The sequence below is a fragment of the Notamacropus eugenii genome, chromosome 4 (genome assembly GCF_028372415.1).
Source record: "Notamacropus eugenii isolate mMacEug1 chromosome 4, mMacEug1.pri_v2, whole genome shotgun sequence".
NCBI lineage: Eukaryota > Metazoa > Chordata > Mammalia > Diprotodontia > Macropodidae > Notamacropus > Notamacropus eugenii.
In genome coordinates this window covers 174,433,602-174,458,605 of record NC_092875.1, presented here as the reverse complement: position 1 = coordinate 174,458,605, position 25,004 = coordinate 174,433,602, and the positions used below count along the sequence as shown (strand labels likewise).

The window sequence follows — 25,004 nt, the reverse complement described above, 5'->3', positions numbered from 1 at the left end:
ATCATGACACGGAGACTCAGCAAAGTCCTGAATTGTCCAAGAAAAGCTCTGTAGCCTGTACTTATTAAATAATATTAGAAATCATGGCAACAGCACAGTTGAAGCATGAAGGACATTTTTTTCCCCAAAGCTAATCTCAGTTAATTATAAGATTCAATTAATTCAACAAAATAATTCAGTAAATATTTATGAAGCGTCTGCTGTATATGCAAGGCTCTCTGTGCTAGGTGTGAGGATACAGAGATGGAAACCAATGTCATCTGTGCCTTCAGGAGTTCACAGTCTCCTAACCACTTCACAGTAGCTTCAATTTCCAAAGTTTTCCTGCTAATCAAGATTTTATTATTATTTTATTATTTATTATTATTATTTATTCTAACAAAAATAAATCTAGACCTTAAGTCCTAAGATGTCCCTTGATCTAAGAGAGTTGTTGTTGTATTTGGAGGCAATAATCTTTTTGCCCAGCAGAGAGACACAACAGTGAAGAGTAACACTGACTTAGAATATAAACTGATTTGAAAACTTAATGGCAGATGCTGATAGAAGATTATGAGTTATATCACTTCCTAAAACAGCAAGAATTGGTGATGGGAAAAATGAGTTTCCAATAAGTTTGATGTGAGACCCCATTAAGTTCAATCATCTCAAGAATATTTAAATATAAGACTGGAAACAGTATTATAATAATCAGATGAAAAATTGTAAATATCTATAATTTCCATAACAAACAATTTTCTTTGTCAATGATAGGTACCATATTGAATTTTAATGGCATAGTCCTCAACATGCGATACAAGGTAATATTATCAATACTAAAGAAAATGAATACAGAAAGAGCAGCAGGGTCAGATGAAAAGAAGACTGTGGAGGCAATACAGTTTTGAAGGCTTTGAGTAATTAACTCTCAAGATTTTTGAAAGAGGATATCAAATGATTGGGGAAAAGCACAGACTGTATCCCTCACAAAAAAGAAGATTGAGAGGACATCAATGAATTCTAGTTTGTAGAATTCATTTCTTTAATGAGAATGATCTATATCTATATATCTATATCCATATATCTATATAGATATAGGTATGTATATATTTATTGAGGATATATTTGATGAAAATGTGAGAAAGAAATAATGTTCTATAGCCGACCACATCTTTGCAATTACACGATTGACTGAGGTACAGAAATAAGAATGCTGCTACATTTTCTTAGGATTTGGTATTTAAACTCCTTCAGAACATTGAGCAGTTTGTGAGATAGCTGAATAGGAACTGTTATAGTTCACTTTGGCTTTATCCTGTTGCCTCAAAGTCCATGCCTATTGGCCAGTCTGGCCAGGCTTGGGCTCATTCTCTTATCAGTGATCATTTTTTCCAATTCAGTTACTTCTCTCATTGTTAGTAAGCTCCACCAGATAGACCCAGTACCTTTGGATCTCAAAGTTACAAGGTCACTTTCAAGCCTGGAAAATTCATCTCAAAACTGATACCTTGCTTGCTGCCTATTCAAGAAAGGAAAGACATACAAAGTGTGAAAGACATCCAGGAGACCAGGTCCAAGCGCAACCAGTCTAGTTCTCCTACTTTATTTTTATTTTTTAAAAATTATTTTTCTTGTTTTCAGTTTTCTGCAATCACTTCCATATATCTTAGATTTTTTCCTCTCTCCCCCTCTTTCCCTCCTCCCTATCCCCTCCCTACCCAAGACAGTGTGCAATCTTACATAGGTTCTACACATACATTCTTATTAAATACATTTTCACCTTAGTCATGTGCATAGAAGAATTAAAATGAATGAGAGAAACCACAAAACAAAACAAAACAAAACACAAGGGAAAATGGTCTGTTTCATTCTGAGATCCAGTTCCATAGTTCTTTCTCTGGATGTGGAAGGCATTTTGCCCCATTCTGTCCATTATGAATTTTTTAGGTTCTTGCACTGTTGTGAAGGACTAAGTCTACCAGAAATATTCCTCTCACACTGTGGTTGTTGCTGTGTACAAAGTTCTCCTGGTTCTGATCCTTTCATTCTGCATCAGTTCATATAAGTCCTTCCAGGCCTCTCTAAAGTCTTCCTGTTCATCATTTCGCATAGCACAATAGTATTCCATTACATTCATATACTATTATTTGTTCAGCCATTCTCCAATTGATGGGCATCCCTTTGATTTCCAATTTTTGGCCACCACAAAGAGAGCTGCTATAAATATTTTTGTACATGTAGGACCCTTTCCCATTTTTAAGATCTCTTTGGGATACAGCCCTAGAAGTGGTATTGCTGGGTCAAAGGATATGTACATTTTTGTAGCACTTTGGGCATAGTTCCAAACCGCTCTCCAGAATGGTTGGATCAGCTCCCAGCTCAACCAACAATGAATTAGTGTTCCAACTCTCCCACATCTTCTCCAACATTTATCATCTTACTGTTTTGTCATGTTAGCCAATCTAATAGGTGTGATGTGGTACCTTAGAGTTGTTTTGATTTGCATCCCTCTAACCAGTAGTGATTTAGAGCATTTTTTCATATGACTATAGATAGCTTTAATTTCTTCCTCTGAAAACTGCCTGTTCATATCCTTTGACCATTTATCAATTGGGTTAGTTCCCCTACTTGAGACCTGTCACCATTATGACCAGGATGCAGGGAAATGTGATGATCCACTCCCTACTCTGTCCTAGGAAATCTATTGAAAGAGAGCTATTGGCTGGAGAGTTAAAGGAAGGAAGTTGGGAAGTCACTACTTTTTGTTTAAAGGTCTGTGGTGTCATTGGTTTTTCCTGCTTAGTGGCCTGTAAGGGGGTATTTTATCATCTCAAAGTGCAAGCCTTATATGAGTCAGAAGACAGGGAATTTGTCATCCCCAAGGTACCATACCATTGAGCTAACATATGAAGTAGGTAAAGAAGCTCTGGGAATGATTACACAGAAAATACAAAATCCCACTGTGATTATTATTATTGTCTTTTAATTTAAAACATCATTTAACCTTAGTAGAGCAAAATGAAACCATAAAGACTTTCTTAGAAATAGGTATTTGACATATTCTCACATGTCAAAGTCCTTCTTGATTCTTTGAAATATGTAAAAGAGAGAACTTTGCTTGCTCCTCTCTACAGGGAACGTCTAAGTCATACTTGGTCTTAGTTTATATTCTTTTAGGTTCTGTTGTTTTCTGCAAGTGTTAAGCGCTGATTTCTTGAAAGACTTCAGAGGTGGCTCAGACCACAAATTTGCAAGCTTATATGGCGTGAAGTTTAATCTCTGCTCTTCTGGTCTGAACTTTGCAGGTTCCTGAACTTGGTTTGGGTCTGGGTGACACAACTGTAGCATTGTCCCTAGTTGGATTTTCAGTAGACTGTTGGGACCAGCAACTGCTCTTTGCCACAGGTTAGCTGCCCTTAGATACAGGTTCTCTTCCCAGGCCACACTGGACCTGTGGCTTAACTTTGGTGTGTCAGTTCAGTATAGATGTTGAGGTCTTCTAAATGTTTCAATTTGATGATGCACTGATTACATCAATTCATGAAATGTAGCAGACACTCCTAGACTGAGATTCTTAAACTCTTGAAAGACATTCAGCCCAACAGTACTAAAAGGAAAAAAAACAATTGGATGAAAAATATCTATATGATATGAATTTCAAGGGCAATTCATTGAATTGGTCCATTAGTTTAGACAACTGATGAGGTATAGGGGTGATCGGGAACCCCAAAATACCGACAGTCCGGGTCGTGCTCGAATGAATTCGACTCAAGCCTTCTTAAAGCCAAAGAAAACAAAGTTTATTAAGGATTCGCCTAATTGGGTTGCCTTTTAAGGAGCCTAAGCTTTCGTAATGCTTGTATTCACAAGCGGGCCAGACACAATCCCAGCTAGACAGAGTCTGAGCTGGATTGCATCTGAGCGCCTTCATGGAGGCAGGATGGAACTTAAATACAGAAAAGAGTATAGGAGGGATCTGGGGCTGGGGGGTCTGGTAGTCCAGGGTGATGGGAGGAGGGGTTTAGGAAGGGTCTTGAGGAGAGTCAAAAAATATCAGACTTGGGGGCGCCTAAGTGGGAAGCAGGTAGGGCAATCAAGGGATAACAGACAATGATCACAGATCTGTGTGTGAAAGGTCAGATTCTGTGAGGAGATACAGGAGAGCTCAATTTGAGTATGAAAAGCCAGGTTCAGTGAGGAAATTCCAGGGGAGCTCAAGGAAGTTCCCAGAGTCTGAACCTCATCACAACCACTGCGGATGGTTCATGAACTGCACCTGGAATTGAATAGTAGTAATAGATTCATGATGTAGGATTAAAAAAAAAAAGAACTTTATCTTCCTAATTAAAAAAATAGACTTTACTTTCTTAACTCTCCCACACTGGATGTTTTGTAGACACTTGGGTCCAATCTCAATACTGATTCATATAGAAGCTTTAATCTGATCTCTTTCCAATTTGGGATAGTTTGCCCCTCTTCAGGCAGCCTGGTGGTCCCCCAATACTGGGATTTATCATGGAGTTTACCATAGTGGTGCCAAACTTAGTGTGGAGATCTATTTTTTAGCTTTATAGCAGTTCAGAAATCTGGAACTCAAACATTTCATCAGCTTCAGTCTTTCTGATAGCAAGGACTATAGGTATATAATTTATAGGCTATCAATGAATCCTACATTCTTTTTGAAAGAACAAAAAATTCTTTTGAGAAAAAACATTATTTTCCTGGTAATACCTTATTTTGGTTGTTCTTAATTACAAAACATCACTATTCAAAGAATAAAAATTTTAGGTTACACAAAGGGCAATTTAGGGATATATTGGGCATATAAATTGCATTAATTTATTACCTATGATAACTTGGCAGAAGGAATAAAACATAAAGAATATAAAGAAAGTCATGTAGTGGGAGTGAGGAATAACTGGATAGCAATCAACTACAATTAGTATATATTCATTAACACCTATGTCTGCCAGATAAAAGGTGATGGAGATCAGGTACACTAAATGAAACAATTTCTGCTCTAAAGGAGATTACATTCTAAAACAGCTAGGTGACACAGTGGATTTAATGCTGACTTTGAAGTCAGGAAGACCTGAGTTCAAATATGACTTCAGAAACTCATTAACTGTGTGACCCTGAGGAATTCACTTAAACTTTATTTGCCTCAGTTTACTCAACTGTAAAATGTAGATAATAAGTATTGATAATGCATTTTGGCATATTGTTAACTTCTGCTTTTTAATGAGATTAAAGATCTTCCCTACCCATTAAAGGGCCTGCCCATTAAGGGTGGTTTTATTAGGGAAGATTTGGAGGAAGGCCCACACCTTTTGTTAATTTGGTGATGAGGCCCTGGTCCTCAAGGGTTGTGCCACCTTCTGGCTCTGAAATGTGTATAAGTACTAGGTGAATTTTACTTTAGGGCTTACTTTTTGGAAGTGTTTGTTTGGCCAGATGAGATTCTGAGTAGCCCCTAAGGAGTTTACCCACTCCTCCTTTGAAAACCAAGATGTTGGTGCTTCTCTCTCTGGTAACTATGTATGTATGTAATGATCAGATAGGTGGATCTGTCTGCTGATTTATGATGTATGCTTATGTCAGGCAGTTGGAAACCATGTCTGTTGATTTTGATTTCTCTGTGTTTTCTCTGAAGGTCAGAGTGCTGACTTTCCCCCTGAACAAAGTGATTAATACATGTGCTTGATTAAAGTGACTGTTGACCCTTCCAAAGTTGCCTTTCCTTTTAGAAAAGCAGATCTAAAAACCTGTGATAGCAGGCTCTCCTGTGTACGTCAGGGTCCTGTGTGCTTTTACATAATAGCACCTATCTCCCAGGGTTGTTGTCAGGATCAAAGGAGACAATATTTTTAAAGTACCTAGTGGAGTGCCTGCCATGTAGTATGTGTTATATAAATGCCAGTTATAATTATTAGCTACTAGTATATACACATATAAGTATGTCATAATATATATTATTATATTTGTTATAACATATATTATATGTTTATTATTACGTTATATTATTTGTTACATTATTATGTTATATTATATTATGGCTGTTCCAGAAATAAAATACTCCATCTCTCAGCTTCTGGCATTTTCTCTGGCTGTTCCCCATAACTGGAACATTCTCCCCCCTCTGCTCTTACTACTGACTTCTCTGACTTCCTTTAAGTGCCAACTAAAATTCCATCTTTTCCTGGAAATCTTCCCCAACACTTCTTAATGCTACTGCCTTTCCTCTTAATTATTTCTTATTTATTCTGTGTATAACTTGTTTCAATATATTTGTTTGCATGTTGTCTTCCCCAATATATTGCAAGTTCTTGAGGGCAAGAACTGTCGTTTGCCTCTTTTAATATCCAGAGACTTTGCTAAACAAAAGCAGGCACTTAATAAATGTTTATTGATCGATTAATTGATTATAGCAACTCACAACACAAAGAAAAATAAAAAATAGCTCATAGGAGCCTGTGTGGCTTCATTCTACTTCTGCAGGGAGGACGACAGATTGGTAGAAGAGGAAGCAGAAGAATAAAATATATTTTTTTAGACCATCCATAAGCATTCATTTAGCATGATAATGTAAATATGAGATCTTTGTTAATGAATGAGGTAATGAGTTATTCATTAATAATGAAGGAATAATATCGCATTATTAAAGGAATTGAGTCAGCCACCTGTATATGTTGTGGCATACCTGAGCTGTCTAGAGAAGTTCCATATACAGGCTCCACTGACTCCAACTATTCCTCTAATTGTGTCTGTTCATTTGCTTCCTTAGCAGGTGTCACTAATGACCATGAGCTCCTCCTCTGCACCTGTGATGGCAAGAGATGAAAAGTTTTTCCAGATTTCTGCCTCACCCATTGGGGAACATGGGAATGAGTACAAAGTAAGGCATACAACTGCACTGATTGGCTCCATTATACTTTGATGTTCTTTAATCTCAACTGTGCCTTCACTGTAGCAAGAAAATCCTTTTACCCCTCCTAGTTGATTCTCTATCCCCCTTTCCATAATATATGTTCTATATCTTTACTTCTCTCTTTAAACCCCCCCATACTTTCCCTACTTCTATCCTCATGGATTAACACTGAGGTATATGATTTATTGAGGCAGCTAGGTGACATGGTGGATAGAGTGCCACACTTGGAATTAGGAAGGCTTATCTTTCTGAGTTTGAATCTGGCCTCAGGTGCTTACTAGCTGTGTATTCTTAACCTGGTTGAATTCAATTCCCTCATCTGTAAAATGATCTGAAGAAGGAAGTGGCAAATCACTCTAGTATTTCTGCCAAGAAAACCTTAAATGGGCTCACGAAGAGTCAGATAAGACAAATATAGTTTATTGAATAGCAGTCTTTCTCTGTGGACTATCTTTTTTCCCCTTTTCTTCATCTTATTCCCTCTTGACATCATACTCCATTTGTTCTTCCTTTACTCCAGTTTCTAGTTAAGAAATAACTTTCAAGCTTATCAAGGCCAGTCCTTCTGCATGCACCCTTTATTCTGTCCCCTTCTATCTTCTTCAGTGGATTACCTCCATAATCTTTCTCTCTCTGTAGTCTTCAATATTTCCTTTTCTGTTGGGTCTTTCCTTGCTTATACACATACTCAAGTTTCTCCAGACCTTAAACAAGTTTCACTAAACCCTACCATCAAGTTATTACACTGTATCTCTCTTCCCTTTATTAACCAAACTCCCAGAAAAAGTTGTTTCCTCTTGTTGCCTCCATTTCATCTCCTCTCACTCCTTTGTAAATCTTGCTTCCAGAAGCATTACTCCACTAAAATGGTCCTCTCCAAAGCCACTGATTAGCTTTCTTTCTTTTTTTCTTGTGACTCAATATTTCCTTTACTTATACAGAATAGAGAATTGTCATGCCTTAGCTGAGAAAAAATTGTTGTTATCAATGATCTTGTGTCAGTTCTAATGGCTTTTTCTCAGTCTTCATCTTTCTTGGCTTTCTGGTAGCACTTGACACTATGGGCCATTCCTTCTTCCTGGATACTCTGTTCTTTATAGATTACTATGACACCTCTCTCTATTTGTTTCCCTCCTACCTTTCTGATCAGTCCTTCACAGTTTCCTTTGCTGGCTCATTATCCATATCATGTCTGCTCCTGCTGTGGGCATACTCCAAAACTCTTTCCTGGCCTTCTCTCTGCTTTCTCATTTGGTTTACTGAAGTCATCAATTTCTACAGGTTGAATGATCTTCTCTAAGAAGATGGCTCCCAAATCTCATATTTAACTCTTGTCTCTTTTGAGCTCCAGTTCTGCATGACCAACTATTGAACAATTTGAATTAAACACACTTAAGGTATCTTAATCTCAACATGACCAGAGTAGAACTCGTTTTTTTTCTCCCCAAACTCACTATTTTTCCAAGGGATGGGTTTTCCAAGAAACAGTTCTTCCTCTGGTACTTATTTCCTATTTATCCTTTTTATAGCTTGTTTCTGTATATTTATTTGCATGTTGTCTTCTTCATTAGATTGTAAGTTCCTTTAAGGTAGGGACAGTCTTTTGCTCTTTTTTTTTTTGGTATCCCTAGTGCTTAGCACAGTGCCTGGCACCTAGTAGATGCTTAATGAATGTTTATTGATTGATTAATTGGTTAAGGCAACTCATAAAACAAAGAAAACTAAAAAGGCTCTTAGTCCTGTGTAGCCCCATTCTGATTCTGCAGGGATGATGGCAGATTGGCAGAAGAAGGGGCAGAAAGTGGGAGGAGGAAGTAAACAGAGAATGACCCTATTCGATAAATTATGTAGCTCAGTCTTCAGCCAAGAGGTTGGGGGCAAGGGAAACCTGAGAGATTTAAAAAGAGAAGTGAAGGTATAGAGCATATACTATGGGAAATGAGATAGAAAATCAATTAAGGAGGCGTAAAAGGACTGTCTTGCTAAAGCATGGGCACAGTTTCACTCTTTTTATTGTTACCCACGTAACTGAAGTTACCCAAGTTTACAACTTCTATATCATTTTTGACTCGTTCTCACTCACTCCACAAAATCTAATCAGTTGCCAACTCTTAGTTTTTCTACCTCAGTAACATCTCTTGCATATATTCTTTTCTCTTTACTCACATAGCTACCTCCTTTAGTTCAGGCTTTCACAAGATTTCTTACAAATAGGGTTCTAATTGGTCTTCCTACCTCATATGTCTTCCTACTTTAATTCATTGTCCACACAACTGCCAAAGTGATTTTCCTAAAGGGCAAATCAGATCAAGTCACTTTCCTACTCAATAATCTTCAGTGGGTCTCTATTATCTTCAGGAATACTGTGGACTATAAGACTGAATGGAAATTCCTCTGTTTGGCATTTAATTTCAATTTTGATAATTTCAATATTCCAATAAATTCAATAATTTCAATATAGTGGCCTCAACATACCTTTCCAAACTCAAAGTACACTGTTTCCCTCCACACTGGTCCAGCCAAATAGAGCTTCATATTGTTCCTCACACATAGCATTCTATCTTCTATTTCTGTGCCTTTAGACAGGCACATGTCTGTCTAGAATATGACTCTACACCTAGAATATGATCCTTCTTTACCTCCATCTATTAGAATCCCTAGTTTCCTTCAAGCCTCAGCTCAAATGCCACCTTCGCCATCAACCCTTTCCTTATCACTAAGGTAACTAGTGTCTTCCTTCTTAATATAACTATATATTGCTTTCCCCAGGAAGACTGTAAAATTCTTGAGGGCAGGAACCTATACTCTTTAGAATTGTATTTCTAGGACCTTGTACAATGCTTGGTACATATTAGATATTTAATAAATGTTTATTGATTAATTGATTGAGGGTTCACTTGAGTGTGGATTAGAGTAAGAATTTAGATTTGCGACAATTTCTGTTACTGCTAATTTTGTTGTGTTTTTCTTTGCAAATTAAACCATTTGATTTTTTATCATGATATGGAATATGTGATTTTATAGCAATGTCTGATTTTGAAAAATGAGACGAGGAGTTTCTCATGGGTTTGGGGAATAGCTAGTGATTGACAAGTGGTTCTAGATGGTATCTTGAAGTAATAGAGTTTTTGGGAAAAGGCACAATGATGGATAATGGTTCATCTGTAGAGGATATCACTTTCATACAGTCAGCTGCATACAAGATATTTGTTACACATGGGAGTACCATCTTACACGCATATGTCATAAATGCTTTCTTCAAGAAGAGTGCATCTTTCTGTGATGTAGCACTTGCCAAATTACATAACGAAAATGGAGTTTAGTGCATCTGAACCCAGAGGATACTTCTCTTTCCAATTTGGGAGTCATTTCCAAATTAGATATATAAAATAAGGTCACTGACTTGTTCCAACAAAGATCAAAATCAATAACAAATTAGAAAAATAAAAATGAAGGATATGGCAAGTAATTAAAAGAGCTCCATCCTCATCTATTTAAATTACCTAGTAGTCCTGGCCCCACCCACACATCGAAGATGTTTAAAGGAGAATGTATCAACATTGACTATGACTGTTTCTTACAGAAGTTTAATCAATGCAAAATGCAAGGAGAAAGCCAAAAGAACCCAGAAACTGCCCTAGCCAGAAAACACTTGATCCCCTTACCAAGCAGGGAGACATGGTAGCCAAGGACAATATTAGTCTGGGATAGAAAGTTATTTGCAAAATCTTATGGAGGAGGATGGGTGAAAATTATGAGCAATATCACCTTATAAAACACAGACAAGTAAAAGAGGGAAAGTAAGTCTGCAGAAAGCAAGATTGGTGGAAAACCTAATCATGCCAGACCATTCTGGGAATATTTCAGGATGAAATGAGAGTGAGGATAATAGACAAAAAAGTTGGAATGATCAGTCATGATTTCCAGCAAAGAATTCTTTGTCCATGCCAGTGGAGTCACCATACTTGGATTCACAGCATCACAGGCTCTGATGTGCTGCTTGAGAAAGCAGAAAAGCAAAGACATGAAGAAAAGGTGGACTAGACCACTGAGCCCCTCTATGCTAGCGATGGCACAATTAGGCACAAGAAAAAAATCACGTATATTATTATTACTTTAAAAAAAGTGATCAAAGGGGTATCAGTAATTATTTACTCATATACCTACCTTTGCATCTCTATAAAGCTTTGCGAGAATATATTATATATTCACCAAATTGCATCCCTGATGAAAACATGAAAAAAGAATTGGCAGACTTTTTAGATGGTTTTTTTCCCCTAATTTGGTTTTAAATTTTTTTTGTAGCTAGTATTTCATTTTTTTCCTAATTACATGTAAAGATAGTTTTCCATGTTCATTTTTTATGAGATTTTGAGTTCCAAATTTTTCTCCCTCCCTCTATCCCCCACCTCTTCCCCAAAATGACAAGCAATTCGGTATCAGTTATACATATGCAATCATGTTAAACATATTTCCACATAAATCTTGTGAAATAAGAAGAACAAAAGGAAAAAACTATGAAAAACAAAAAATAAAAAAGTGAAAATAATATGCATTTGCATTAAAACTCCATAGTTCTTTCTCTGGATGTGAATAGCACTTCTCATTATAAGTCCTTTGGAAGTATCTTGGAACATTTTATTGCTGAGAAGAGTTAAATCTTTCACAGCTGATCATCACATAATGTTGCTGTTACCATGTCCAATGTTCTCCTGTATCTGTACTTCACTTAGCATCAGCTCATGCAAGTCAGTTCTGAAATCCGTCTTCATATTTCTTATGGCATAGTATTATTCCATTACATTCATACACCACAACTTGTTCAGCCATTCCCCAATTGATGGGTATCCCCTTAATTTCCAATTCTTTGCTACCACAAAAAAAGTTGCTAGAAATATTTTTGTGCATGTGGGTCCTTTTCCCTTTTTTATGATCTCTTTGGGATACAGCTCTAGTAGTGGTATTGCTGGATCAAAGGGTATGCACTATTTTATTGCTCTTTGGGTATAGTTCCAAATTGCTCTCCAGAATGGTTGGATCAGTTCACAACTCCATCAACAATGCATTAGTGTCACAATTTTTCCACATTTTCTCCAACATTTATCATTTTCTTCTTCTGTCATATTAGCCAGTCTGATAAGTGTGATGTGGTACTTCAGAGTTGTTTTAATTTGCATTTCTCTAATCAATACTGATGTAGAGAATTTTTTCATGTAATTATAGATAGCTTTAATTTTTTCCTCTGAAAATTGCCTGTTCATACCCTTTGACCATTTGTCAATTGCAGAATGACTTGCATTCTTATAAATTTGACTCAGTTTTCTATATATCTGAGAAGAGGTCTTTATCAGAAACACTTGCTGTAAGAATTGCTTCCCATTTTTCTGCTTCCCTTCTAATCATGGTTGCATTGGTTTAGTTTGTGCAAACCCTTTTCAATTTAACATAATTAAAATTACCCACTTTTCATTTCGTAATGTTCTCTATCTCTTGTTTGGTCATAAATTCTTACAGGCAGAGTTTTTTGTTTGTTTGATTTATTGATGTTTTTAATTTTTATTAAACCTTCCAATTTGTACATTTTCCTTCCTTTGGCATAAGAATGCTACCAAGCCTTCTAGTCCTGAACCAATGGGCAAGACAGATCTTCATAAGCCAACACAGGTACTAAGTACTTGAAAGTTTATTCATATTTCCCATTCCAATTATATGTAAATAGTATAGAGCAGAGGTGTATTAGGAGCCATTGCAGCTCACAACACACATTACAACTGGCAACAATCCCAGAAACCAAATTAAAATATTATTTTAAAAAATATTTTCATAAAATATTTATTTTACTTATAATACAATAATAAAAATAAAATATTTATTATTATATATTATTTGTTTATTTTATTCACATTATTATTTATTTTATTTCTTAAAATAAATAAAAACACAATGGAACATAGGTAATGTTAACTTGTGGTTTTCTAGGTCAAAATGAGATTGGCAGCCATCCTTGTATACGGTTTAGTGGCCTCTGTTTCTATTTCAGTTTGACCCCACTGGTGTAGAAAGGGTCAGGTCAGATTGTCTTCTCTTTTCTTCTACTTCTGCTGTTGATTTTTCCCCAAACACATACTCACAACAGAGATTGTTAAGTGATCTGGAAGTGACAGTATAATTCTTCACAAATGTTTGATGACATGCAGCAAATTCTAGAAAGGTCTTTTCTTCTTGGAGATTTTTAAACTGTGGTCATGTAACGAATGTTTCTATTGGTCCTGGATTTATATTTACTTCTTGTTGAGACACTGTCACCCACATATTCAATCAGGGATCTGCAAAATGGGCACTCATCAATGATTATCTTTAGACCAGTGACTTCCAGCTTAGCCAATCAACACTTTTGGTAATATTTTCACCTTGTGTGTCTTCTCAAAGACAACGAGACCATTCAAGTTCACCAATTCATATCTCTAATCATCTTCTTTGTTGATAAGTGGCAGATACCCTAAAAATTCTACCTGGTTTAAAAATGTGGATTAAGTGCTTATTATGTGCTTGCATATACTAATTCTGTTATAATAGTCTTTCATAAGACCATATCTAGAGTGTTCTCAGTAACACATTTTTAGAAAGGACTTTAATAAGCTTTAAAGCATCAGGAGAGATGAACCAGAATGGTAGAGGTTCTGGAGTCCATACTACATAACAACTGATAGAAGGAAACAGAGTCGTTTGGCCTAAAAAGGACTTAGGAGGGACATGATAGCTGAATTAAAAGTATTTGAAGAGTTGTCATGTGATTAACTTGCTTGCTCTGGAGGACAGAACTAAGAATAACAGGTAGATGTTGTGAAGAGAAAATTTTAGGTTTGGGGTCATAAAGAGTCAGACATGACTGAAACAATTGAACAGCAGCAAAGGGAAAGCTTCCTAGCAAGTGGAGCTATCCAAAAGTGAAATGGACTGATTCAAGAGGTAGTGGTTTTTCCCCCAGTGGTGCTCTGGGGGAAACAACCTAAAAGGAAGACACATTTTAAAGTTTAATCCACAATATTAATATTTTCTCCATCACTTTCTTAAGTCTAGACAATCAGTAAAACAATAAATCAAGCCCTGATCTGTAGCATTTACTGATTTCTAAGGTAAATACTCTTACTGAAAATGTAACAGTCAGGAGCCAGTTTGAGCTGACTGCCTCACACCCCTGCCCATGACAACAGAGGTCTTCAAGAACAGACTGAATTGCCATTTCATATTTCTATATGGATTGGAAGGTCCATGACTTTTGAGGTCTGTTCCAACTCTGAGATTCTGGATTTCTTTTCTAGTTGGGATTTGCCTGCATTACATTTCTGATAGCTTGCAGAACCTTTTTTTGACACATAGTCTAATTTCCTAATTTCGAGCAAGCTCCTTTGAACCACTCATTAGGTAAGAAGGTGTGGTACAATAAACAACTGCTTTTCCCTTGTGAAGAGAGTTCATTGGAAGGCACCTTGTGGGTCTGTTGGTTAAAATGTTGTAACAAGTAGAGCAAGTTATATAGAATTTCTTCTTCTTCTTTTTAATACTTAAAATAGCCAGATTTCTTTGCTGACTTTCTCAACTGGAATGTGTGACCTGTTGAGAATGTCATTCTTGCCAAATATATATTTCTTGAAATTCAAATTAAACATATTTATATGAGCACCTACCGTTAGTAGAATAGAATCTGGGAGAGATGAAAGGATTAGATGAAATCTGGTCCTAATTTCAAGGATCCCATAGTCCTACAGAGGGAGAAGACTCCAAATACAGACAGCTATGACACAAATATTGCTTAGTAAATGCCTCGGAAGGTTCAAAGTACTTTGCAAGTTCTAAGGGAAAAAGAACATTAATGATCAGAGTATAAGGGTTCTTGAAAAGGCTAATATATAATTTAGGACTTCTAGGATGGGGGTGTGGAAGACAGCATTATAGGCAGAAGGAAGAGTACAAGCAAATGTATGGAGGTAAGAAAATGTTGGGGCATTTTTAGGGGACAGTAAGCTTTCCAGTTGGCCTAGATTGTAGACAGCATAAAAGGGATTAGTGCGAAATAAGCTCAGAAAGATAATTTGGCCTCAGAATATGAAGGGCCTTGAATACAAAGCAAAAGAACTTGAACTTTAAGCAGGTGGTAATAAGGAACGACTGAGGAGCAGTGGAGTTATGGTGCCAGATTTTTGCATGAGAAAGATGAGTTTGGCAGAGATGCGAAAGACAAATTGAAGGAAGGGGAGGGAGAATAGACATGAGAGTTCCTATTATAAGCGCTAATACAATATAAAGATAAAAAGTGCATTTAGGGACAATTCTATCTGATTCTAACCCTAAATGAGCTCTTTTTACCATATGTTGAAATGAAGCATATAAGCCCCAAGGCGTCATTAGAGCTTTTCTTTCTCTTTCTTCCACCTTGACCTAGTATTAACAAAGCACACAGCAAATGTGATTTTCCCTCCCCTGGAGCATGCCTGCCTCATGGAAATCTCCCTTTACTTTCATCCACGTCTCCATATTTTCTGTCTTCCCTCACAGAGGCCAATATTGGCCCCAACAGCTGGGGGAGCTGCTTGGCTTCCAGCAGCTCTGGTGTTTCCTCCGAGAGCCACCAGACGAGTCTTCTGTTCATCAGCTACCAGGACAGTGCTGAGGACTCATCCCTCACGTGGGTCCTGGATGAACTCACTTTATTGAGCTTTTTAAAAGCTTTTTCCAGAATGACATCAAACCTGTCAAAAAGGACAATCTGGAGGTATTTGTTATAATCTGAGTTCAAATTGTTATCTATACTAGTATACAGAGGGGGCAAAAAGGGCTAATTCCCTTGAAGGTTTTGCATATTAACATAAATCAAAACTTCTGTGCTTGGCTGCTGTTTCACTTTGCCCTTCTCAATTGATCAGCAACTGGGTCATGGCCCCATGGCAGCAGCTCACTGAATCACCCAGGAGATCTCCCTTCAAGCTTGACAGTATGTTGACAGAAGTTTACAATCTGTACCCAAGTTCAAGGTGTGGACATACAGGTTTTTTTCTCCAACTGTTCCCACTTCCTGGACTTACAAATAAATTTTTTCTGAAATGTCTCTTGGAGGCATCAGAAACTGATTGACAATTTTTAGTTCTGAAGTCACAGTCTGTTGGCTTCAAAGACACATGCAGAATAAAGCAGACCATTACTTTAGCTAGGTAGTGGAGAATGTGCTGACTTGGGTGTTGAAGAACTGGGTTCACATCCTGCCTCTGATACCTCATTAGCTCTCAGACCCTGGGTAATCCCTTTCATTCCTCTTTGTCTTTGACAGTTCCCCAGGGTTTATCAAGAATTCTATAGACTGAAGGGGGGTAGTTATCTGAGTTGTGTAATTATAAAACTGCCATTCTGATTGACTCTCTGAGAATGCTTTCTCTGGATAAATGTTCAGTTTTCTGTTTTATTTGGCCTGTTTAGATACATCAAGAACCCAAGAGCCAAACTGATTCTATTTTTGGAGGTGGGTCTTATACTTTATCAAGTATTTCTAAACATATTCAGTTTGGGTGGGGAATTGATCTCATTGGTTAGTTATGAAGTCAATAATTGCCAACTAGCTTTTTTAAAGGTAGTTTTTAAGTCAGCTAGTGGTATTGCCCAAGGGTGTGGTGCTAGAGTCAGGCAGACTCTTCTTTGTGAGTTCAAATCCAGCCTCAGACACTTAGTAGTTGTTTATGACTCTGACAAGTCACTTAACCCTTTTTGCTGCACCTGTAAAATGAGCTGGAGAAGGAAATGGCAAACCATTCCAGTACCCTGAAGAGTCAAACACAGTTGAACAACCAAACTTTTTAAAGTGCCTACTATGAATATGAAGGAAAGCAAAAGCATGTATCAGGAGTTTACAATCTAATAGGGTGAGAGGCTACATACAAACAACCCCGTGCAAGTAAGATGTTTTTGTTCAGTCATGTACCACTTTTCATGACCACATTTGGGGTTTTCTTGGTAGAGATACTGGAGTGGTTTGTCATTTCCTTCTCCAGCTCATTTTACAAAAAAGGAAACTGAGGCAAACAGCATGAAATGACTTGCTCAAGGTCACACAGCTTGTAAGTGTCTGAGGCCAGATTTGAATTCAGGAAGACTCATCTTTGACTCTGACCTTGCACATTGTGCTACTTAGCTTCCCCACAAGCAATATATATGTATACTAGATAAATTAAAGATAATTGTGAGGTAAAAGAGCTAGCTAACATTATGGGGAGACTGGCTTCTGCCAGTCCTTTAGCTGAGACTTGAACAAAGCCAGAGAAGCAAGGAGGCAGAATAAATAAGTGAGCTTGATTTGTCGCCTCCTTTAAAATATTTTATCACTGAATATTTTAGGGATCTTGGTTAATTCTGAAAACAATTCGTCCTAAAGATGTCACTAAACACCAGTGCCTTCCCCTGCCCATTATATTTTCAGCTCTGTCTAAAAGGCAGCAGGCAGGATTTGATGGGGATCAGCGTGCTGTGATTGTTTCATTTGATTTTTCAAATTGGATTTTTTTCTGAAGACAACTCTTCATGGATGCTTAAAGTCTCTCTCACCCTCTCCACATGTGTAGCTAGAGGCCTGATGCAGTAAACAATCATATTTATTAATGTTAAGAATAAAAGCACATGCCTTCGAAGGGGAGTCTAGCCCAGGCCAAATTGCCTGGAGCATAGTAATTTTGTTGAGGGACTTTTCTAGGTAGGCACGAGGCAATTGCATGGAAGGAGAGAACCTCTGTGAATTATCACAAATGAACGTAAGACGCCCTGGTGTGGAAGAGGCCAGGGCTGATAGACAAGCACAGGAAGTTATTCATTTAGGGTATAATCCAAACCTTCTTTTCCCCTTCTATGAAGACCAGTTTAGTGTCATTCTTTGCCTATGGTATTTCAACATAAGGTAATTATTTAGGGTTGGACAATAGTGTGATAGATCTGCAGAGAGGATAGACTGGAGGAAGAGCCCGACCACTGCATTGATAATCAGCTTTCCTTTCTTAACAATGGTCTGAGTAAACTGGGCAATTCCAAAGGTCAATGCTAGATTATAAAATAACAGGTCTAAACCAATATCCCTTTGACTGCCCAGATGTGACTGGCTCTGGCCCAGGGGAAATGACATCGACATTAATCTTAGACTGTCAGCTCTATAGAAGCCAACAAGGGAACCTAACTGCTAGAAGTCTCCTTTGACCCTGATCTACAGGAGCAAACATTTTTTTCATTGCATGTGAAAATGCTCCATTACTATTAGATTGTATTAAAGCAATTGGGATTGATAGAGTAGTTTTAAATTAAACCTCAGGTAATGGAGATTAACACCAGCATTACTTCCTTAGTGTCGACACAGAATAAATGACTTGGAAGTGAATTAATGACCCTTTTCTCTCCAGATTCTTGTTGGATTGACATAACCCAATGGCGCTGTTAGGACATTTTTCACATTTGCTGAAGTTAAGAAATCAATCAATTAATCAATAAATGTTTACTCAGTGTCTGCCTTGTGGAGGGCACTGTGCTAGGCGCTCAAGAGGATATTGGATAGTTACTCTCACTTTTGTTCATGTACAGTAATTGTGTTATTGTTGAATTGTTTCGGTTATGTCCGACTCTTTGTGACCCTATTAGGGGTTTTCTTGGCAAAGATACTGGAATGGTTTGCCATTTCTTTCTCTAGCTCATTTTACATATATATATATATATATATATATATATATATATATATGTATGTATGTATTAAATGAATATGTATGTATGTGGACATGTCAATTGTATGTAGATACACATGGACTTATATATTTCTATATAAGTCCAACTCATGTTCAGGTCAAGATATTACTTGTGATTTCATTGATCCTCTTTGAAAATGAAGGACAAATAACTACATGTATGTGTGTGTACACATATACATTGATATAACCATATGCATGGGTATATCACATATTTGGATGTACGTGTATATGTATGTATGTAAGTATGAGGGGTGTATGGAATGTTCAACACCTTTGGTGTGAAGACTTGCTGAGCCCTTTTCAGGGCTTTTCATTGACCTTTGGTGTCCATCTGATTCACTGAAACTTTTACCTGTGACTCCAAGAAGCTGTAGCATGTGCAGTGGCCACATCTCAGTGACTTACTTATCTCAGGGTGAGTGTAACTGACAGACCTCAGACCAGCTGATGAGTTAGGGGTTATCTACCCCAAGCATGTGAAGATCGTCCCCAATAGAATGGACAGATGAGAATAATTTTTTTCCAGTAATTTTGAAGGCAGCTGAAGCAGGGACTGTGGACTGCTTAGATCTTGGTTGGACATTGAAGATACCAAGTCACCCACTGCATCCCAGGTCATCACCAGTCATCCTGACTTTTGTCTAGCCACTGGACTTTGATGACTCTAGAAGAAAGAGTGAGGCTTACAACTTTGTGCAACTCTGCCTCACTTAAATCTCATTTCTGTGCAAGTCAAGACATCACCCTGTGATGTCATTGGTCCTCTTTGAAAACAAAGAACAAGCAGCAACAACAAAACAACATGTATGCATGTATGTATACCCATCAATATGTAATGGGAGTATTCATGAGACATCGCCTGATCTAGGCTGGGAAACTTCCTATGGAGATGGGCATGCACATTGGTCATCTTCTGTGGGCTGTGTGTTCCAGCCACTTGCTAAAGGAAATGTGATGGGGCAATTTCTGATTGGTCTCTTGGTCCCTGTGATTGGAGAATTTTGTTGGAGATGTTTGGTGGTTTATCTAGGAAGAGTTCTTACCCCTCAGCAGATGTAGAAAGGCTCCATCCCTTCTCTCATTTGGGCTACCCTCTTCCGGGGCACAACCAACATCAGCTTTCCTTGAACTTCCATCAAGGTGCAGAGGGGATTTCTTTTTCCTCTCCCCCCAGCAACAATGGTGGCTAAACTCTAATATGTGGCATGTACTTGCTTAGCTGGACTTGGGATTGGATCTCAAGTCCTTGGTGTTCTTTTGCTTTGTACTTCAATTTCTAATCCTAAATAGGAATCCTGACAAACGTCTAACCCTGGTGGCAAGCTCATGAGTTCAAGAACTTGGGGATTCATGAGTTGGTGGCATGAGAGATGATAGCTGCAACTATACTGCTTCTAAGAAGAAAAGATAATTACTGACAGGATCATACTGAGCCTCAAGGGACTAAAGAGCTATTGCTGACTGGCTAGATGATCCTGACTAGTGAGCTATTCAGACAGTACTGATCTGAGGTGAATAGGAAATATCTGTTCAGCTGTCCCACAGAGTTGTTTGCCTCCCAGGAGAATATAAATATGTAATAAGTGTAATGGGGCATTGTCTTATGTTTCGAGTACTTGTTAATGCACACTTAGGAGCCTTTTTTATTTTAAGCATTTATTTTGGAAGTAGAGGAAGCATTTAAATGTTTGTAGTAGAGCAAGTAAACAGCTGTTCTTATGTGATATGTAATATTTATGTATATGTAATATCTTGTATATACCTTTTCTAAAAGGCACCTTATGTATATGCATGTATACACAATATACATACATGCATTATGTGTGTATGTCCATATATATATATAACTATACACATACATATCTATATCTATCTATCTATCTATCTATCTATCTATCTATCTATCTATCTATCTATCTATCTATCTATCTCTACACAGAGGGTGTCCCAAAAATCCAAGTACAATTTTAAGTGATAAAAGTCATTAAAGCTTCAGGAATGCCTGGAAGAGGTCATAGAGTGATCTCAAGCCACTCCTTATTTTGGACAAAATGAAAGACAAAGACAGACCTCAGAGATAGACATCACACTGCGGAAGAGGAAGCGCCGCCGGCGGAAGAAGGTCAAGAAGAAAAACAAGACGGTAACAGCTATGACATCAAATTCCAGTTCCGAGGAGTTGGAAGGAATACAGAGTGAGACAGTCTTAGAAGTGAAACCCACCTCAAAAGTGTCCTCAAAGTTTTTTAGCGCTGATGATAATGACTCTGCACAGCCCAAAGATTCCCATTTCCATGTAGATGTGGTATGCCAAGAGAATGACAGTTTCTGCACTGCGGATGATGCCATTGTAGAGTCCAAAGGTTCATTTATCTTTTCAGATGTGGAATGTCCATTGGAAGAGAGTTTATCCTCAGAATATCTAACGAGCTTCAAGAGTGACTCTGAGCTGGAGATAAGATACCCGGAACAGAACTCCACGAGGACTGAGTCCCACATACAGTGGCCTTGGGGGAGGCTTCCTCAGCCTCCAGCATCTTCCCAGAGTAGCAGACCTTCAAATGGAACAAAGTTCTGCTGTACATCAAGAAAACTCCCAACAGCCTGGGATTCACTTGCACAGGACAATGAGGAGAATCTGGCTGAGAATGCTCCGGAGATGTGCTCCTCATCTGGCTCTATAACGTCAGCCAAGGAGCTCCCAGTCTAGGAGGGCTTTGGTCCTTCTGAACAGAGAAAAGAGAGCAAGGAAACACAGAGGAGAAGTCAGCACCTGGGACACAGCGATATCCACCTTGAAGATTTGCCTTCCCTGAATTCAACTAATGCTACCCCTTACTTCCCCCAAAGTGAAATTAGTCTTGAAGTCAGACGATGGATTGAGCCTTCCTCTTCAGAGACAAACTTTTCTTCAGTCATAGCTCTGGAGGATAACATAAGCCACTTGTCTGATAACGCCTTGGAGCAGGGGAATGATATCAAACTTTCTCTCTGTGGTGGACTGGCTGATAACCAGGACATCTCAACAGAGAAGTTTACCAAATATGCTGTATCCTACAAGTATCTTGCTGACAACCCAGGAATCCTGGATGACCCCAATCTTGTGGTGAAAATTGGAAAGAAGCATTACAACTGGGCTGTAGCTGCCCCGATGATCCTGTCCCTTCAGGCCTTTCAGAAGAGTTTGCCCAAGAGCACAATTGACAAACTGGTGAAGGAGAAAATGCCCAAGAAGAGTGGCCGCTGGTGGTTCTCCTGGGGGCAAAAGGACCCGATAACTGAGGAGTATGAAGTCGCGGAGGTGGCATCTACTTCAAAGAGCAATTCCCTCCAGCAGAAGCAGATGATGGATATTTTATCTGTTAACGATGACTCTGTCAGCAACCTGCTGGTCTTGAATGCTCCTTCTCCTCCACCTATTTCTGCCTTCAAGAAGTCCCTTCGTCTCTCGTCTGATCAAATTCGAGATTTAAATCTGAGGGAGGGAGCCAATGATGTGGTGTTTAGTGTGACCACTCAGTACCAGGGTACCTGCCGTTGCCATGCCAACATCTACCTGTGGAACTGGTACGACAAGGTGGTGATCTCAGACATCGATGGGACCATCACCAAGTCTGATGCTTTGGGTCACATTTTGCCCCAGCTGGGGAAGGACTGGACTCAAAATGGAATCATCAAGCTTTATCACAAAATTCACCTAAATGGATACAAATTCCTTTACTGCTCAGCCCGATCCATTGGCATGGCGGACCTCACTAGGGGCTACTTGCGGTGGGTGAATGAGCAGGGCTGTGCTCTCCCCAAAGGCCCACTCCTCTTGACCCCCAGCAGCCTCTTCTCTGCTCTTCACAGGGAGGTGATTGAAAAGAAGCCTGAGGTGTTCAAGATTGCATGCCTAACCGATATCCATCACCTATTCCTGCCCCATGGAGATCCCTTCTTTGCTGGCTTTGGGAACCGTGCCAGTGATGTCTATGCCTATCTTCATGTAGGGATACCCAAATCTCGAATCTTCACCGTCAACCCCCAAGGAGAGCTCACTCAGGAACTTATCAAGAACCATAAGACCACGTATGACCGGCTTGGGGAAACCGTGGAGCTCATCTTTCCACCTATAAAAGTGGGGCCCAGTGTGAAGCTGGTCAATCCAGAGTATAGCCAGTTCTCCTTCTGGAGGAATCCCTTCCTTTCACTTTCCAGGCAAGACCTCACAAACCTGGTGGATTAGAATGTCTCCCTACCTGTTGTACCCCTACACACACACACACAGCACTTGCACACGCACACGCACACACATGCACACGAGCACACGCATGCTACTGGATTGGAATCTGTGACATTGAGCAGAGTAGCATGGTGGGGGGGACAGCATGGGCCCAGGCATTCCTCCTGGGCCAGGCCCACAGGGGCCCCTGCTGGCTGACCAACTGACTCTAGCCATTCCTCTTGCCCTAATTCATAGGACATGGGACTATGGCATTAGAGCCTGGAGGAGGGGAGATGATCATTGTGGAAAGGGGTCTGTCTTGTTGCCCTGGAGAGATTAAACCTTGAAGTGTGTAAAAAAAAAAAAAAAAAAAAAAAATGTCTTTCATCCCCCTCTCCCTTCTTTCCTCTTCCTCCCTCCTTTCTTTCTCCAGACACCACCCACAAGCTTCTGTCCCATCTTTTCACCTGTTAAATACACACCAAATCCTGATCAGGACCAGGACTTATCTAAACTTGGCATCTCTCCTTACACAAACATGGTGTTCTGTATACAATACAAACTTAATATGTAGAATGAATGAATTTTGAGAAATGAATACAATACACAAATAATATGCACATACATATATTTAATACGTATGCATACATACGTATATATATATATCTTTAGAAAGAAAGGTAGTTAGATAAATAGATTGATAGATAGATGATAAAGACAAAATCCATGATTTTATTGGTGTAGGGAACTCCTGGTCAAGAATACCAATGCTGGTCAGTGCCTCTTCTCCAACTTGGTGTCTTTCAGAGTGGCCTAGAGCGCTGAGAAACGAAATATTTGTCCAGAGTAACACGTCCAGTACGTGCAGTAAGACATTGATTCAAACACGTTAACTAATTCTTGTTGTTATTCAGTTGTTTCAGACTCTTTGTGACTCCGTTTGGGGTTTCCTTGGTAAAGATATTGTAGTGTATTTACTTCTCCAGGTCATTTTACATATGAGGAACTGAGGTAAACAGAGTTATGTGCCTTGCCCAGGGTCAGATAGCTAGTAAGCATCTGAGGCCAGATTTGAACTTGGATCTTCCTTTTTCTAGGCCTGGGCCTCTATGCACTGAGCCACTTAGCTACGTCTATTGATTCCTAGCTTCCTTTAAGTCCAGTTGGAGGGGGAGGGGGGTTATTAGAGCTGGCATCTAAAGCTAACTATTAAGATTTCAGTGAGAGCATTTATAAACAGTCAAACATTTATTAAGTGTCTACTGTGTGCCAGGCATTGTGCTATGTGCTGGGGATACAAGAAGAGGAAAAAAGACAGTCCCTAATCTCAAAGTTTCCTAAAGGCAACCCAGTCATTGTCTATGCACAACATCTGTCTAAAGTGTATGGACCCATTCTATTGGTTGTCCATCCAACTGCATATCGTAACTTGTTAATGGAAGTAAATTAGTATTGGAAACATGGGCAGAATAGGCTCTAGATAGAATGTGGGGAGAAAAACATGGATTAATTGGAATTAGCCTGGAAGTAAGGTTTAGGGGATAGGTATAAGAACTTATTTGGGTTCCCCAAATGACAAATGGTCAAAAGTTTTCAGAGGAAGAAATTAAAGCTATTTACAATCATGTGAAGAAATGCTCTAAAGCATTATTGATTAGATAAATGCAAATTAAAACAACTTTGAGGTACTACCTCATACCTATCAGATTGGTCAATATGACAGAAAAGAAAAATGATAAATGTTGGAGAAGATGTGGGAAAATTGTGATGCTAATGCATGGGAGATGGAGTTGTGAACGGATCTAACCATTCTGTAGAATTATTTGGAACTATGCCTAATTGGCAACCAAACTCTGCATACCCTTTGATCCAGCAATACCACCAGTAGGTTTGTATGCCAAAGAAATCATTAAAAAGGAAAAGGACTCACATGCACAAAAATATTTATAGCAGTTCTTTTTATGCTGGCAAAGAATTGGAAATTGAGGGGATGCTCATCAGTTGGGGAATAGCTGAACAAGTTGTGGTATATGAATATAGTGGAATACTACTGTGCTATAAGAACGATGAGCAGGCAGATTTCAGAAAAAACCTGAAAAGTCTTACATGAACTGATGCAAGA

At 38.6% G+C, this 25,004-nt stretch overlaps 1 protein-coding gene across 1 annotated transcript; it reads left to right on the top strand.

Annotated features, from left to right (window-relative positions):
* The first annotated feature begins 788 nt into the window (after positions 1-788).
* On the top strand, positions 789-22,752 carry LOC140502379 (phosphatidate phosphatase LPIN3-like). The gene is given in 5 exon segments (XM_072606588.1): positions 789-800; positions 3,285-3,384; positions 15,464-15,593; positions 20,734-22,640; positions 22,643-22,752. Coding segments are annotated over 5 exon segments (2,259 nt in total).
* Positions 22,753-25,004: the final 2,252 nt, after the last annotated feature.